Source organism: Rhinoraja longicauda, chromosome 11, assembly GCF_053455715.1.
Source record: "Rhinoraja longicauda isolate Sanriku21f chromosome 11, sRhiLon1.1, whole genome shotgun sequence".
NCBI classification, from domain to species: domain Eukaryota; kingdom Metazoa; phylum Chordata; class Chondrichthyes; order Rajiformes; family Arhynchobatidae; genus Rhinoraja; species Rhinoraja longicauda.
The window spans coordinates 2,402,311-2,419,045 of record NC_135963.1 but is presented as its reverse complement, the minus strand read 5'-3'; the positions used below and the strand labels follow the sequence as shown (position 1 = coordinate 2,419,045).

Here is a 16,735-nt window from a genome sequence, read left to right as displayed (position 1 = left end):
GCGGCCGAGCCGCACCAGGCACTGTTAAGTCCAGCGGCCAAGCCGCACCGGGCGATGTAAAGTCCCGTGGCCAAGCCGCACCGGGCGATGAAAAGTCCCGCGGCCGAGCCGCACCGGGCACTGTTAAGTCCAGCGGCCAAGCCGCACCGGGCGATGTAAAGTCCAGCGGCCGAGCCGCACCGGGCGATGTTAGGCCCCGCAGCCGAGCCGCACCCCGCGCCGTGAGGAAGAGAAAAGTTTCCCCCACCCCCCACCCACACCACCACCCCCACACATATACAACCAAAAAAAAAAATACAAAAACCATCCCAACACCGAAAACACAACAAAAAAAAAGGAAAAAAGACAAACAGACTGCTAGCGAGCTGCAGCCGTTAGGCGCCGCCACTTTCACTGTACCTCGGTACACGTGACAATAAACTAAACTCCAAACCTGCTGAGTTTCCCCCAACACTTAGTTTTTTCCGTCTAGATTGCAGCGTCTCCAGTCTCTTCTGTCTCTGAATAAACATGTGTTCTTTTGCAGAATGAGTTGATCATTCAGATTACAACACTCAAGCACGAAATTGATCAGCTTTACCGAAGACTGGAAAGTGCCAAAATGAAGTTGGTCACTGAGATGAAGGTGCCGTATTAGTATTATGCACAGGTTTTATTAATGCGATAAATATATTAAGTATTTTACATATCCACTCTTTTTACATTTGCTTTATGGGCCAGAAAGGTTTAGTTTAGAGATACAGGCTGGAAACAAGCCATTTGGCCCACCGAGTCCACGCCGAAATCATTCACACTAGTTCTCCGTTATCCCAGTTTTGCATCCTGCACACTAGGGGCAATCTTTACAGAATCCAAATAACCTACAAACCTTCACGTCTTTAGAATGTGGAAGGGAAGTGGAGCACCCGGAGAGAACCCAGAGAACATACAAACAGCACCCAGAGTCAGGATCGAACACAGGTCTCTGGCGATGCAAGGCAGCAACTCTACCACTGCCCCACCACCTGGTAGAATGTCCACATTCACCGCTGAGATAAGGAGATCCTAGATCCCTCTTCTCTATCACAATCCCCAGAGCCCCTACCATTCACTGTGTAGGTCCTGCCCATGTTAGACGTCCCGAAATGCAACACCTCACATTTCACTGTATTAAATAGACAATAGATTCAGGAGTAGGCCATTCGACCCTTCGAGCCAGCACCACCATTCAATGTGATCATGGCTGATCATTCTCAACATTCTCCAACATTTTGTCATAGAGTCATAGAGCAATACAGTGTGGAAACAGGCCCTTCGGCCCAACTTGCCCACACCAGCCAACAATGTCCCAGCTACCTCAACATTGATGGTCTCCCAGTATCCACCTCACCTCACATCCGGAACCTTGGAATCATCCTTGATCAAACCCTCTCCTTCGACAAACATATCAAACACATCACAAAGACAGCCTTCTTCCACCTCAAAAACATTGCCCGTCTCCGTCCATCCCTCTCCTCCACAGCTGCAGAAACCCTCATCCACGCCTTCATCACCTCCCGTCTGGACTACTGCAACAGCCTCCTCTATGGCGCACCCTCAAAAATCATCAATAAACTTCAATACATTCAAAACTCCGCTGCCCGTCTACTCACACACACCTCGATCCGTGACCATATCACCCCCGTCCTTTATAAACTCCACTGGCTCCCCATCCCCCAGAGAATCCAGTACAAAATCCTCCTCATAATCTACAAAGCCCTCCATAACCTGGCCCCATCCTACCTGACCGACCTCCTCCACAGGCACACTCCCACCTGCACCCTCCGCTCTGCCGCTGCCAATCTCCTATCCCCCCACATCCGGACTAAACTCAGATCCTGGGGGGACAGGGCTTTCTCCATCGCTGCTCCCACCCTATGGAACTCACTACCCCAAACCGTTAGAGACTCCCCCACACTCACCACATTCAAAACATCGCTGAAGTCTCACCTGTTCAGTACTGCCTTCAACCACTGAAGGTCACCTCACCTACTGTCTCCTTTCTCTGTTCATTTATTTATTTACTTATTTATCTATTTATTAATTTCCCTATGTTCTCAAAATCTCTGTAAAGCGTCTTTGAGTATATGAAAAGCGCTATATAAATAAAATGTATTATTATTATTATTATTACACTAGTCCCATCTGCCTGTGTTTGGTCCATATCCCTCCAAACATGTCCCATCCCTGTACCCGTCTAACTGTTTCTTGTTGGGATAATCCCTGCCTCAACTACCTCCTCTGGCAGCTTGTTCCATACACCCACCACCCTTTGTGTGAAAAGGTTACCCCTCAGATTCCTATTAAATCTTTTCCCCTTCACCTTGAACCTGTCCTCTGGTCCTCGATTCCCCTACTCTGGGCAAGAGACTCATGATTTTGTACATCTCTATAAGATCACCCCTTAACCTCTTGCGCTCCAATGAATAGAGTCCCAGCCTACTCAACCTTTCCCTGTAGCTCAGACCCTCTAGTGCTGGGGAAATGTAAATCTTCCTTGTAAATCTTCTCTGTACCCTTTCCAGCTTGACTGAGCACAATACTCTAAATGCAGTCTCACCAACGTCTTATACATCTGCAACATAAACTCCCAACTTCTGTACTCAATACTCTGCCTGATGAAGGCCAAGGTGCAAAAAATGCCTTTTTGACCACCTCATCTACCTGTGACGCCACCTTCAAGGAACCATGCACCTGCACTCCTAGATCCCTCTGCTCTACCACAATCCCAGAGCCCCTACCATTCACTGTGTAGGTCCTGCCCATGTTAGCCGTCCCGAAATGCAACACCTCACATTTCACTGTATTAAATAGACAATAGACATTAGGTGCAGGAGTAGGCCATTCGGCCCTTCGAGCCAGCACCACCATTCAATGTGATCATGGCTGATCATTCTCAATCAGTACCCCGTTCCTGCCTTCTCCCCATACCCCCTGACTCTGCTATCCTTAAGAGCTCTATCTAGCTCGCTCTTGAATGCATTCAGAGAATTGGCCTCCACTGCCTTCTGAGGCAGAGAATTCCACAGATTCACAACTCTCTGACTGAAAAAGTTTTTCCTCATCTTCGTTCTAAATGGCCGACCCCTTATTCTTAAACTGTGGCCCCTTGTTCTGGACTCCCCCCAACATGTTTCCTGCCTCTAACGTGTCCAACCCCTTAAAATTCCTCAGTCCATCTGGCCAATCGATCCAGATCCAGATCCTGCTGCAATCTTTCACAACCATCTTCACTATCTGCAAAACTACTGACTGTTGTATCATCAGCATTCTGTCTGTATGTATACATGATTACAATCAAGCTGTCCACAGTGCACAGACACAGGATGAAGGGAATAATGTTTAGTTCTCAACCCCATTCTCCTGCCTTCTCCCGATAACCTTTGACACAGAAAAGTTTAATTGTTTTGGTACGTCGGGACACACTCATTTCACCACTGCCATCGGGAAGAAGGTACAGGAGCCTGAAAACTCTAACAGGAACACCTTCTTCCCTGCAGCCATCAGGCTATTAAACACTGCAACCTCCAATAAGCTCAGAACATAGACTACTATTGTTATTATTGCACTTTTATTGCTTTTTTTGTGTACGTATGTGCGCATGTGTGTGTATAAAAAGTTCATATATATATATATATACATATATATATATATATATATACCGATCAGCCAAAACATTATCACCTGATGAGCCTAAACATTATGACCACCTGCCTAATATGCTGTTGGTCCTCCGTGTGCAGCCCCATACGCAGCAGGGTGCGATGCACTGTGTATTGTGACACATCCCTCCCGTGACCACCATTAAAATGTTCTGTGACTTGTGCCACAGTCGACCTTCTGTCGGTTCGGACCAGACGGGATAGCCTTCGTTGCCCTCGCGCATCGATGAGCCTTGGGCGCCCAACACCCTGTCTGTCGCCGGTTTGTGGTTTGTCCCTCATCGGACCACTGTCGGTCGGTACTCACCACTGCTGACCGGGAGCACCCCACAAGCCTTGCCGTTTCAGAGATGCTCTGACCCAGTCGTCTGGCCACAACAATTTGGCCCTTGTCAAAGTCACTCAGGTCTTTACTCCTGCCCATTTCTCCTGCATCCAACACATCAACTTCAAGAACTGACTGTTCACTTGCTGCCTAATATATCCCACCCCTTGACAGGTGCCATTGTAACAAGATAATCAATGTTGTTCACTTCGCCTGTCAGTGGTCATAATGTTTTGGCTGATCAGTGTATATGTACACACACGCACACGCACACGCACACACACACACACACACACACACACACACACGCACACACACACACACACATATGTATCACTATCCATAGATATATTGTTTACATTGTACTATGTTTACATATTCCATTGTGCTGCTGCAAGTAAGGATGTCATTGTTCTGTCTGGAACATTATGACAATAAAACTCTGGACTCTTGAAACTCTAGACTCCTGAGTCCAGCTTACTATTACAATGGGACATTACAGAGGCTTGTGTTGTCTTCACAGTTGAGGAAGCAGACCTTGACGGACCTCAAGGCCCTGCGAGCAGAGCTGGCACAGAAGAAGACCCGCTGGTCTCTGAGCCGTCTGCAGGGCGCCTGTACTCCCCAGGGCCTGGACATCCTCGCTGCGTCGTAACGCAGAGGGGTAGTGAGCTGCATCATAACATCACCTGCTCCCCCACGCATCACGTTGGCTGTAAAGTCCTTGGAACTCATCGCTCTGCATGAATGGAAGATTGTACTGTAATCAGCATTCAGTAATCGCAGAGAGTTGTGGATGTAACCCAGTCCATCACACAGACCAAATAGCAATGGATATTTTTAAGGCAGAGATAGATAGATTCTTGATTAGCACGGGTGTCAGGGGTTATGGGGAGAAGGCAGGAGAATGGGGTTAGGAGGGAGAGATAGATCAGCCATGATTGAATGGCGGAGTAGACTTGATGGGCCGAATGGCCTAATTCTTCTCCTTTCACGTCTGAACATGCCTCCCCACCATGGACTCCATCTACACTTCACACTGCCTCAGGAAAGCAGCCAACATAATCAAGGACTTGTCCCACCCTGGTGATTTCTTCTACTTCCTCCATTGGTGAATAGGTACAGAAGCTTCAAACTTGTCCCACCCCGGTCATTCCTCCTTCTCCCTGCTCCCGATCGGCAGAAGGTAGAGAAGCTCGAAAGCACGCACCACCAGACTCGGGAACGGCTTCTTCACCTCTGTTATCATGAGGCTTTTCACGGTATCACAGTAGGGTGCACAACACAATAATAAACCTAAATCGAAACCTATTCCAACAGCTCAGAATCCTCTTTGCAATCCATACCATTCAATGGAAGAATAAACTGTCTTTTGTAGTGCAGTAACTGTGGAGAGTTGTGGCTTGGAATAATTGATGTACTTGCTGAAAGCATGTTTTACTTACGAGGTGTCAGGGGTTATGGGGTGAAGGCAGGAGAATGGGGTTAGGAGGGAGAAATAGATCAGCCAAGATTATATGGCGGAGTAGACTTGATGGGCCGAATGGCCTAATTCTACTCCGATCACTTATGACCTTCTCAGCAAACGCTTACAGTGGGCAAATGGTCACACAGTAGACTGTTCCAATCTGTCCCAAGCAATGGTTAGTTCTAAGTCAAAGAGGAACCACCTTTCCTTTTACTTATAGCAACACCAGCTGAGTAGCGATCCCACCACCAGGGGCAGCCTCCTCCTGCTCCATCTCCTTCAATTTCCCACTGGATCCAGGGGTCAAAGGTGCCAACGTACGCTTTAGATGACAAGTAATGGTGGAAGGGTGGATGTACACAATGAGTTGAAGAATGGCCCTGACCCACAACGTTGCCTGTCCATTCCCGCCACAGATGCTGTTCCTCCAGAACTTTGTGTTTTATTCAAGATTCAGGGGTTGCGGGGAGAAGGCAGAGTAGGGGGTTGAGAGGGAGAGATGGATCAGCTTTTTTTGAATGGCCTAATTCTGCTCCTAGAAGCTATGAAGGTCCTAGCATCTGTAGTTCGTTGTATCTCCCTGGACACATTGGGCCGCATGGTGGCGCAGCGGTAGAGTTGCTGCCCGGTAGAGTCGACCCGGGTTCCATCCCGACTACGGGTGCTGTCTGTACGGAGTTTGTACGTTCTCCCCGTGACCTGTGTGGGTTTTCTCCGGGATCTCCGGTTTCCTCCCACACTCTAAAGACGTGCAGGTTTGTAGGTTAATTGGCTTGGTGTAAGTGTAAATTGTTCCTAGTGTGTGTAGGATAGTGTTAGTGCGTGGGGATCGCTGGTCGGCGCGGACTCGATGGGCCAAAGGGCTTGTTCTCGCGCTGTATCCCTAATCTAAACTAATCTTTAAAATTGGCTTATAAACCTCTAGGTGAACAGAGAGAGTGGGGTCTGGGGGGGGGGGGGGGGGGGGGGGGGGGGGAGCAGCGGAGTCTGAACTCAATGTATCTGTAACACTACATTTTGCAAGTGTGATCTAATGTGGAATGATATGATCTGCCCGAACAGCATGCAGTACAAAGCTTGTCATTGTATCTCGGTACATTTGACAATAATAAGAATCCAACACCGTTGAGCTGGTGGGGAAAATGTGACTCGGTAAGGTGTCGATCACTTCAAAAATCCAAGGCAGGAAGGTTTACAGGATGCTGGATAAATATTGTAATATGCTCATGTGATTGAGGTGGAATTGTTTTTAATGATAGGCCATTCGGCCCATCAAGTCTACTCCGCCATTCAATCATGGCTGATCTATCTCGCAGTCCTAACCCCATTCTCCTGCCTTCTCCCCACAACCCCTGACACCTGCACTAATCAAGAATCTGTCTATCTCTGCCTCAAAGATATTCATTGGATTGGCCTCCACAGCCTTCTGTGGCAATGGATTCCACAGATTCACCACCCTCTGACTAAAGACCAGAATGAAACCACTACCTAACTGGGAAACCAACCGATGGAACGTATGATGAGCGATTGACGACCTGAGTGTATGTTTAGTTTATTGTCACGTGTACCGAGGTACATTGATAAGCTTTACATGCGTGCTGTCCAGTCAGTGGAAAGACATTACATGATTACAATCGAGCCTTCCACAGTGTACAGATGCATAAAGGGGATAACGTGAATAACGTTTGGTGCAAGGTAAAGTCCAAAAAAGCAGCCTAACCATAGTCTTGTAAAGCTGTGTTATGATTTCCTGACTCTTGCCCTCAATGCCCCAGAGGATGAACGCATGCACACCACGTACCACCTTTACCATTCGATCGACTTGTGTTGCCAGTTTCAGGAGGTTATGGACTCATAAAAGTTTATGAGACTTAAAAAGATTATGAAGCAGTAAAGTGTGGCAGTGTGACACGATAAATTGACTTCGAGACGTGAAGCAGCAAACTGGAAGATTATCGGAATATTTTATACTCTCGGTTGCAAACGAGGTACATTCGTTAAAAATTATGAAGTCATCTTGGTTAATGATAATTCCAAAGACAAAATCATCGAAAAACAAAATATCAGTAATTATCTCGTGTAGACTTGCACTTGTCATAATCAATATAATACACAACACAAATTCCCCCTGTATTTCATTAACTTGACCCTTCATTCAGCTGAAGGATTTGCTAGCAAAGATTTGAATGGATTCTGGAATCAATTTGCAAGATCTGAAATTATTAGGTAGATGCAAAATGCTGGAGTAACTCAGCGGGTCAGGCAGCATCTCGAGAGAGAAGTAATGGGTGACGTTTCGGGTCGAGACCCTTCTTCAGTCAGGGAGTTCCTTCTCCCCGAGATGCCGCCTGACCCGCTGAGTTGCTCCAACATTTCGATTTTAAACCAGCATCTGCAGTTTTCTTTTTTTTTCCTATCTGAAATCATTAATTGATTGAAGCACACTGTTTATATGAAATATTAAATCTAATTTTGGTTGTGGTCTCTAGATTTCTTCAGAAGAAAACAAGGTGCTTTTATTCACTGGTGATGCTTGTTGATGGTTAGAGTAGAGCGTTCCACATTGTTCGTGTCTTCATTTCTGCAGCTGTGGAACTGTACTTCAGGAAATTCCCTGACCAAACACCAATTCCGCGAAGCTTTAGTTTCTTCATGAGAGCCACCTTTAGTTTAATACTCTGTGAATCGTCAAACCAGACCTCGTGGGCCACCTTCCCTGCCTATTGAAAAATCAAAGACTTGTAAACTTAGAAAATAGGTGCAGGAGGAGGCCATTCGGCCCTTCGAGCCAGCACTGCAGAGTACACACAGGGCAACCCACAGCCTGAAAATCTTAACAATTAAGAGAATTGAGCTCATGGTATAAGATGCTGTCAGACACGTCGGGAAATAAAGAGGTCCATACTTACAGATTAGAATTTCAACAGATTGTGAAAATGTTCATCCATCTTTCACAATTTATAAGGGGAAAACTTTTATGAGGCAGTATCAATGGGTCAGGGTTATTTGGCCATCTCAGTAAAATTACTTCCATTGAATTATACTGTGGGATAATTTAAAAGGTTAATTATGTGGACAAAAATGGAGTAACTCATTGGGTCTCAACTTTCTATTTGTTTCTACTTTCTAATCAAGTGTAAGGTCGGCACGGTGGCGCAGCGGTAGAGTTGCTGCCTCACAGCGCCAGTGACCCGGGTTCCACTCTGACTACGGGTGCTGTCTGTACGGAGTTTGTACGTTCTCCCCGTGACCGGCGTGGGTTTTCTCCGGGTGCTCCGGTTTCCTCCCACACTCCAAAGACGTAGAGGGTTGTCGGATAATTGGCTTCGGTAAAAATTGTAAATATTCCCCAGTGTGTGTGTGCGGGATAGTGCTAGTGTCCAGGGGTCGCTGGTCGGCTCGGACTTGGCTCCACACTGGTTCCACGCTGAATCTTTGAACTAAAAACTGAACTAAACTAAAACTGTAATCTCAATTTGCCAGCTGGTTCTCCAACAACACGAACTGTCAACAGGAATGCACAGAGGGGAAATCAGAGGAGATTTGCCAGGACGTTGAAATTCAAAAGTGTTTAGGTGGAGGATCTCAGCGGGTCAGGCAACATTTGTGGAAGGGGTTAGACAGGCGACGTTTCGATTTGGGACCCCTTCTTCAGACTGATGGAGTCAATAGACAATAGACAATAGACAATAGGTGCAGGAGTAGGCCATTCAGCCCTTCGAGCCAGCACCGCCATTCAATGCGATCATGGCTGATCACTCTCAATCAGTACCCCGTTCCTGCCTTCTCCCCATACCCCCTCACTCCGCTATCCTTAAGAGCTCTATCCAGCTCTCTCTTGAAAGCATCCAACGAACTGGCCTCCACTGCCTTCTGAGGCAGAGAATTCCACACCTTCACCACCCTCTGACTGAAAATGTTCTTCCTCATCTCCGTTCTAAATGGCCTACCCCTTATTCTTAAACTGTGGCCCCTTGTTCTGGACTCCCCCAACATTGGGAACATGTTATCTGCCTCTAATGTGTCCAATCCCCTAATTATCTTATATGTTTCAATAAGATCCCCCCTCATCCTTCTAAATTCCAGTGTATACAAGCCCAATCGCTCCAGCCTTTCAACATACGACAGTCCCGCCATTCCGGGAATTAACCTAGTGAACCTATGCTGCACGCCCTCCATAGCAAGAATATCCTTCCTCAAATTTGGAGACCAAAACTGCACACAGTACTCCAGGTGCGGTCTCACCAGGGCCCGGTACAACTGTAGAAGGACCTCTTTGCTCCTATACTCAACTCCTCTTGTTACGAAGGCCAACATTCCATTGGCTTTCTTCACTGCCTGCTGTACCTGCATGCTTCCTTTCATTGACTGATGCACTAGGACACCCAGATCTCGTTGAACTCCCCCTCCTCCTAACTTGACACCATTCAGATAATAATCTGCCTTTCTATTCTTACTTCCAAAGTGAATAACCTCACACTTATCTACATTAAACTGCATCTGCCATGTATCCGCCCACTCACACAACCTGTCCAAGTCACCCTGCAGCCTTATTGCATCTTCCTCACAATTCACACTACCCCCCAACTTAGTATCATCTGCAAATTTGCTAATGGTACTTTTAATCCCTTCGTCTAAGTCATTAATGTATATCGTAAATAGCTGGGGTCCCAGCACCGAACCTTGCGGTACCCCACTGGTCACTGCCTGCCATTCCGAAAGGGACCCATTTATCCCCACTCTTTGCTTTCTGTCTGTCAACCAATTTTCTATCCATGTCAGTACCCTACCCCCAATACCATGTGCCCTAATTTTGCTCACTAATCTCCTATGTGGGACCTTGTCGAAGGCTTTCTGAAAGTCGAGGTACACTACATCCACTGACTCTCCCTTGTCAATTTTCCTAGTTACATCCTCAAAAAATTCCAGTAGATTTGTCAAGCATGATTTCCCCTTCGTAAATCCATGCTGACTCGGAATGATCCCGTTACTGCTATCCAAATGCTCAGCAATTTCGTCTTTTATAATTGACTCCAGCATCTTCCCCACCACTGACGTCAGACTAACTGGTCTATAATTACCCGTTTTCTCTCTCCCTCCTTTCTTAAAAAGTGGGATAACATTTGCTATCCTCCAATCCACAGGAACTGATCCTGAATCTATAGAACATTGAAAAATGATCTCCAATGCTTCCACTATTTCTAGAGCCACCTCCTTAAGTACTCTGGGATGCAGACCATCAGGCCCTGGGGATTTATCAGCCTTCAGTCCCATCAGTCTACCCAAAACCATTTCCTGCCTAATGTGGATTTCCTTCAGTTCCTCCATCACCCTAGGTTCTCCGGCCCCTAGAACATTTGGGAGATTGTGTGTATCTTCCTCAGTGAAGACAGATCCAAAGTAATGGTTTAACTCGTCTGCCATTTCTTTGTTCCCCATAATAAATTCCCCTGCTTCTGTCTTCAAGGGACCCACATTTGCCTTGACTATTTTTTTCCTCTTCACGTACCTAAAAAAACTTTTGCTATCCTCCTTTATATTATTGGCTAGTTTACCCTCGTACCTCATCTTTTCTCCCCGTATTGCCTTTTTAGTTAACTTTTGTTGCTCTTTAAAAGAGTCCCAATCCTCTGTCTTCCCACTCTTCTTTGCTATGTTATACTTCCTCTCCTTAATTTTTATGCTGTCCCTGACTTCCCTTGTCAGCCACAGGTGTCTCTTACTCCCCTTAGAGTCTTTCCACCTCTTTGGAATAAATTGATCCTGCAACCGGGGCCGGGGAGGGGTGGGGATGGGGAGAGAAAGCTGGGAAAAAAGGAAGGCGGGGTGGGGGGGGGAGGGGGGGGGAGGGGAGGGGAAAACAAAGCTTGGCAAGTGATATGTGTAGGAAGGAACTGCAGGTGCTGGTGAGACACAAAGTGTTGGAGTAACCCAGTGGGACAGGCAGCATCTCTGGTAGAAGGAATAGGTGACATTCCGGGTCGAGACCCTTCTTCAGACTGGCAAGTGATAGGTGGATACAGGGTGGTATGGCAAATAGCAGATGGGTGGCAAATGGTGAGAGACAAGGTGGAATAGATTATTTCAGACACGAGAGGCTGGGCCCTTTTTTTGTGTAACAGCAGCAGTATAGATCGAAATTAAGAAGCGCATCGAAAGGATATAGACACAAAACGTTGGCGTAACTCAGCGGGTCAGGCAGCATCTCTGGAGAAAAGGAATAGGTGACGTTTCGGGTGGAGACCCTTCTTCAGACTGACTCACGTTAAAGCCATGATTCTTGATTCCCCTACCCTGGTTAAAAGACTCATTTATCCTCTCTTTTCCTACTTGAGAACAGTTTAATCGGTGGCATGGTGGCGTAGCGGTAGAGTTGCTGCCTCCCAGCGCCAGAGACCCGGGTTCCATCCTGACTACGGGTACTGTCTGCACAGAGTTTGTACGTTCTCCCCATGAGATTTTTTTTCTCCGAAATCTTCGGTTTCCTCCCACACTCCAAAGACGTACAGGTTTGTTGGTCAATTGTATTGATAGAAGTGTAAATTGTCCCTCGTGTGTGAAGGATAGTGTCAAAGGCCTGTCCCACTTAGGCGACTTTTTAGACGACTGCCAGCGACTGTCAAAGTCGTAGCAGATCGCCAAAATTTCCTTTTACCCTACGACGATGACCAGGACAATGCCGAGTCTGGTCGAGATTACACCGTCTTCGGAAACATCGCGAAAATTCCCACGCTGTCAATGCTTCTCCACCGTCCTAATTTTCGCTGAAATCACTGACAAGTCGGTAAGTACTTGAGAGTTTTGAAATATAACATCTTGCCCGGGTTACTTGAAAACCAAGCTTCACTGTAACAAGGAATAAACTGGATTTACTTCCAGTTTACTAATAGCAGCATTAAGAAATTTAATTTTAAAAGTGGTTAAATGGATTTTTGTGAAAAGTGTGTGGGCATTCTTTGAAAATGTATGGGAGATGCATATCTGGTTTCTGGGTTGCATATCTGGGTTAGGAGCCTACTTTAAATGTAATCGCTGAAGGCCATAAACATCGTAAAAATTCCCACGCTTACCTGACCGTCAAACTGTCGCCTCCAATCTACCTGTCAAATGTCCTGACGGTAAATAAATTGGTTAAACACAAGTATTTTATGGTATCTTCAAATGACTTTACTTATTTTAATATTATATGCTTCTAAATGCATCTAAGAGAACCTAGCAAACCTGGGGACAGCATGCGACAGCGACCGCAATAAGCTACGATACCTGGCGACAAGCCGGCTGTCGTTGAGAAATTTCACTCCGGTTGATTTCTCAGCGACGCGCCGAGATCCACTACGATTCTTGGAAGACTCCTCACGATCATACCCACGACACCCCGGCAAACTGTCGGCGACAGCCTAGTCGCCGGCAGTCGCCTTAAAATCGCCTAAGTGGGACAGGCCCTTTAGTGTGCGGGGATCGCTGGTCGGTGTGGACTCGGTGGGCCGAAGGGCCTGTTTCCAAGCTGTGTCTCTCAACTAAACTAAACAGTTTATTCACAAAAGGGGGAAGTGTAAACACATCCTAAAGATGAACCTGGGTTCAGGCCTGTAAGGTGCTTTGACCGACATTCTTACCTTGTAGGTAAATGATGGGACTTTCAAATCTTTGTGCCATAATACCTTGGCCGATGTTTTGGTCAGGATGTCTGTGATAGTCTTGTACGGGACTTTTTTTCCGGATTGCACACTGCACGGATGTTTCCCACGTTTATTTATCAATTCACACCCACCTGGCTGGAAAATATAAGGACGTCAAATGAAAGTATTGATCGATTGATTGATTGATACTTTGTTGTCAGGTGTACTTGGAGCAGTAAGATTATTTGCTTTGCATACAGTACAAGTAAGGTCATAAGGTCATAAGTGGTAGGAGCACAATTAGGTCATTCGGCCCATCAAGTCTACTTTGCCATTCAATCATGGCTGATCCATCTCTCCCTTCTAATCCCATTCTCCCGCCTTCTCCCCAGAACCCCTGACAACAGTAATTAAAAATGTCCACTGACTTGACCTCCACAGCTTTCTGTGGCAAAGAATCCTGCAGATTCACCACACTCTGACTAAAGAAATTCCTCCTCACCTTCATCCTAAAGGAACGTCCTTTAATTCTGAGGCTATGACCTGTTGTCCGAAACTCTCCCACTAGTGGAAACATCTTCTCCACATCCACATCCATTGTATCCAAGCCTTTCACTATTCAGTAATGAGGTCCTCCCTCATCCTTCCAAACTCCAGCGAGAACAGGCCCAGTGACGTCAAACGCTCATCATTACTACCACACTCATTCCTGGGATCATTCTTGTAAGCCTCAATAGACAATAGACAATGGGTGCAGGAGTAGGCCATTCGGCCCTTCGAGCCAGCACCGCCATTCAAAGTAATCATGGCTGATCATTCTCAATCAGTACCCCGTTCCTGCCTTCTCCCCATACCCCCTGACTCCGCTATCCCTAAGAGCTCTATCTAGCTCTCTCTTGAATGCATTCAGAGAATTGGCCTCCACTGCCTTCTGAGGCAGAGAATTCCGCAGATTCACAACTCTCTGACTGAAAAGGTTTTTCCTCATCTCCGTTCTAAATGGCCTACTCCTTATTCTTAAACTGTGGCTTCTGGTTCTGGACTCCCCCAACATTGGGAACATTTAGAAGGATGAGAGGGATCTTATCGAAACATATAAGATTATTAGGGGGTTGGACACGTTAGAGGCACATTTCCTGCCTCTAACGTGTCCAACCCCTTAAGATCCCCTCTCATCCTTCTAAATTCCAGTGTATACAAGCCTAGTCGCTCCAGTCTTTCAACATATGACAGTCCCGCCATTTCCTAGTGAACCTACGCTGCGCGCCCTCCATAGCAAGAATATCCTTCCTCAAATTTGGAGACCAAAACTGCACACAGTACTCCAGGTGCGATCTCACTAGGGCCCTGTACAACTGCAGAAGGACCTCTTTGCTCCTATACTCAACTCCTCTTGTTATGAAGGCCAACATTCCATTGGCTTTCTTCACTGCCTGCTGTGCCTGCATGCTTCCTTTCAGTGACTGATGCACTAGGACACCCAGATCTCGTTGTACGACCCCTTTTCCTAACTTGACACCATTAACTTGACATCACTCCTCTGGACCCTCTCCAGAGCCAGCACATCCTTCCTCAGATAGGGTGCCCAAAATTGCTCACGATATTCCAAATGCGGCCTGACCAGCGTCTCGTAGAGCCACAGCATTACATCCCTGTTTTTGCATTCTCGCCCTCTTGAAATAAATGCTAGCCTTCCTTACTACCGATTCGACTTGTAAATTAACTTTTTTGGAATTATGTATGGTATGATCTGCCTGGATAAAGCTCAAGTCAGCGGAAAGACAATGCATGATTACAATCGAGCCATTTACAGTGTACAGATACATGAAAAGGGAATAAGGTTTAGTGCAAGGTAAAGCCAGCAAAGTCCGATCAAAGATAGTTCGAGGGTCACCATTGAGGCAGATAGTAGTTCAGGGCTAATGGTTGGAACAATGAAAAGAAGACACAAAATAGATGACACATCAGAAGCAATGTTGTTGAAATGGTTCAAAAGCAATCTATGATTTTCAGAAAAATTATTGTGCTTTCTAAAGTACAACTCAATGTCCCATTTAAGACTGAGAATTTAGTTATCAAATGGATTATTTTCTCCTTACCTCATGCAACTTCTTGCAAGGATAATCAATACCAAACCATGGCACGCCCATGACAAGCTTACTGGGGGCAATGCCCAGATTGATATATGCCTGGATGCCTAGGCCAAGCAAAATATGTCTCAGATTAACATTGAAACTTGGCTGGTCGATATTGAACTGAAAGGTCTTACTGTACATACCTGATAAAATTTTAGTGTAGGGAGAATTTGACTTTGCAAAGCACTCATTCGTGGTCGAGGTATGCGTATCGTAGCCCATCACAAAGAGATAGTCAGCGTAATTTGCTAATTTTCCATACTCGTAGCATCGGCCATAAGCACATTCTGGCTTCCATGGAGCTTCAATTATCAGCTAAAGATCGGTGAGAAAGAACAGACGATGGTCACACAGGCAATTGTGGTTTGGTTACCCAGTCTCACCATGGCAGAGAGACCCAGCGAGGAAGCAGGCCCTTTGGCCCACTGAGTCCACGCTGACCAGTGATAGACAATAGACAATAGGTGCAGGAGGAGGCCATTCGGCCCTTCGAGCCAGCACCGCCATTCAATGTGATCATGGCTGATCATTCTCAATCAGTACCCCGTTCCTGCCTTCTCCCCATACCCCCTGACTCCGCTATCCTTAAGAGCTCTATCTAGCTCTCTCTTGAATGCATTCAGTGAATTGGCCTCCACTGCCTTCTGAGGCAGAGAATTCCACAGATTCACAACTCTCTGACTGAAAAAGGCTTTCCTCATCTCCGTTCTAAATGGCCTACCCCTTATTCTTAAACTGTGGCCCCTTGTTCTGGACTCCCCCAACATTGGGAGCATGTTTCCTGCCTCAAACGTGTCCAACCCCTTAATCATCTTATACCCGTTCACACTAGTTCTATGTTATCCCATTTTTATATCCACTCCCCACACGCCAGGGGCAATTAACAGAGGGCCAATTAACCTACAAACCCGCACGTCTTTGGCATGTGGGATTAAAGGTGGGAGCACCCGGAGAAAACCCACGTGGTCACAGGGAGAACGTGCAAACTCCAAACATGCAGCACCCGTGGTCAGGATCGAACCTGGGTCTCTGGTGCAGTGAGGCAGCAGCTCTACTAGCTGTGCCACTGATTATTCATGTGCTGTATAATTATCTGCATGTTATTGGGTTAATGGAGCTGTAAAGCTGCAGGAGGCAAGAATTTAAATGTTCCGTTACTTCTACATCTGATAATTAAACTCTCTTGACTCTTAGAACTTAGGACATTGAACACGACAGCGCAAGGACAGGCTCTTCGACCCACAATTTTGGTGCCGAACATGATGCCAAGACTCATCTTTGTATTGACCTTACATTCCATACATACAGACTGTAAGCACATGCATCTGACGAAGGGTGTCGACCCGAAACGTCACCCATTCCTTCTCTCCAGAGATGCTGCCTGTCCCGCTGAGTTACTCCAGCATTTTGTGTCTATCTTTGGTTTAAACCAGCATCTGCAGTTCCTTCCTACACAGGCACATGTGTTTTATGGGAACTGTGTGTTTTTACAGTGTTCACAACTGTAC

The 16,735-nt window shown here is 46.4% G+C and overlaps 1 protein-coding gene across 1 annotated transcript in view; it reads left to right on the top strand.

Moving 5' to 3' along the window:
• spata1 (spermatogenesis associated 1) overlaps positions 1–4,660 on the top strand; it is a 47,115-nt gene extending 42,455 nt beyond the window's left edge. Inside the window, exons 11-12 of the mRNA XM_078408084.1 lie at positions 527–625; positions 4,529–4,660. Of these exons, the coding sequence (XP_078264210.1) occupies positions 527–625; positions 4,529–4,660 (231 nt within the window). The remainder of the gene's footprint in view (positions 1–526; positions 626–4,528) is intronic.
• The last annotated feature ends 12,075 nt before the right edge of the window (positions 4,661–16,735 follow it).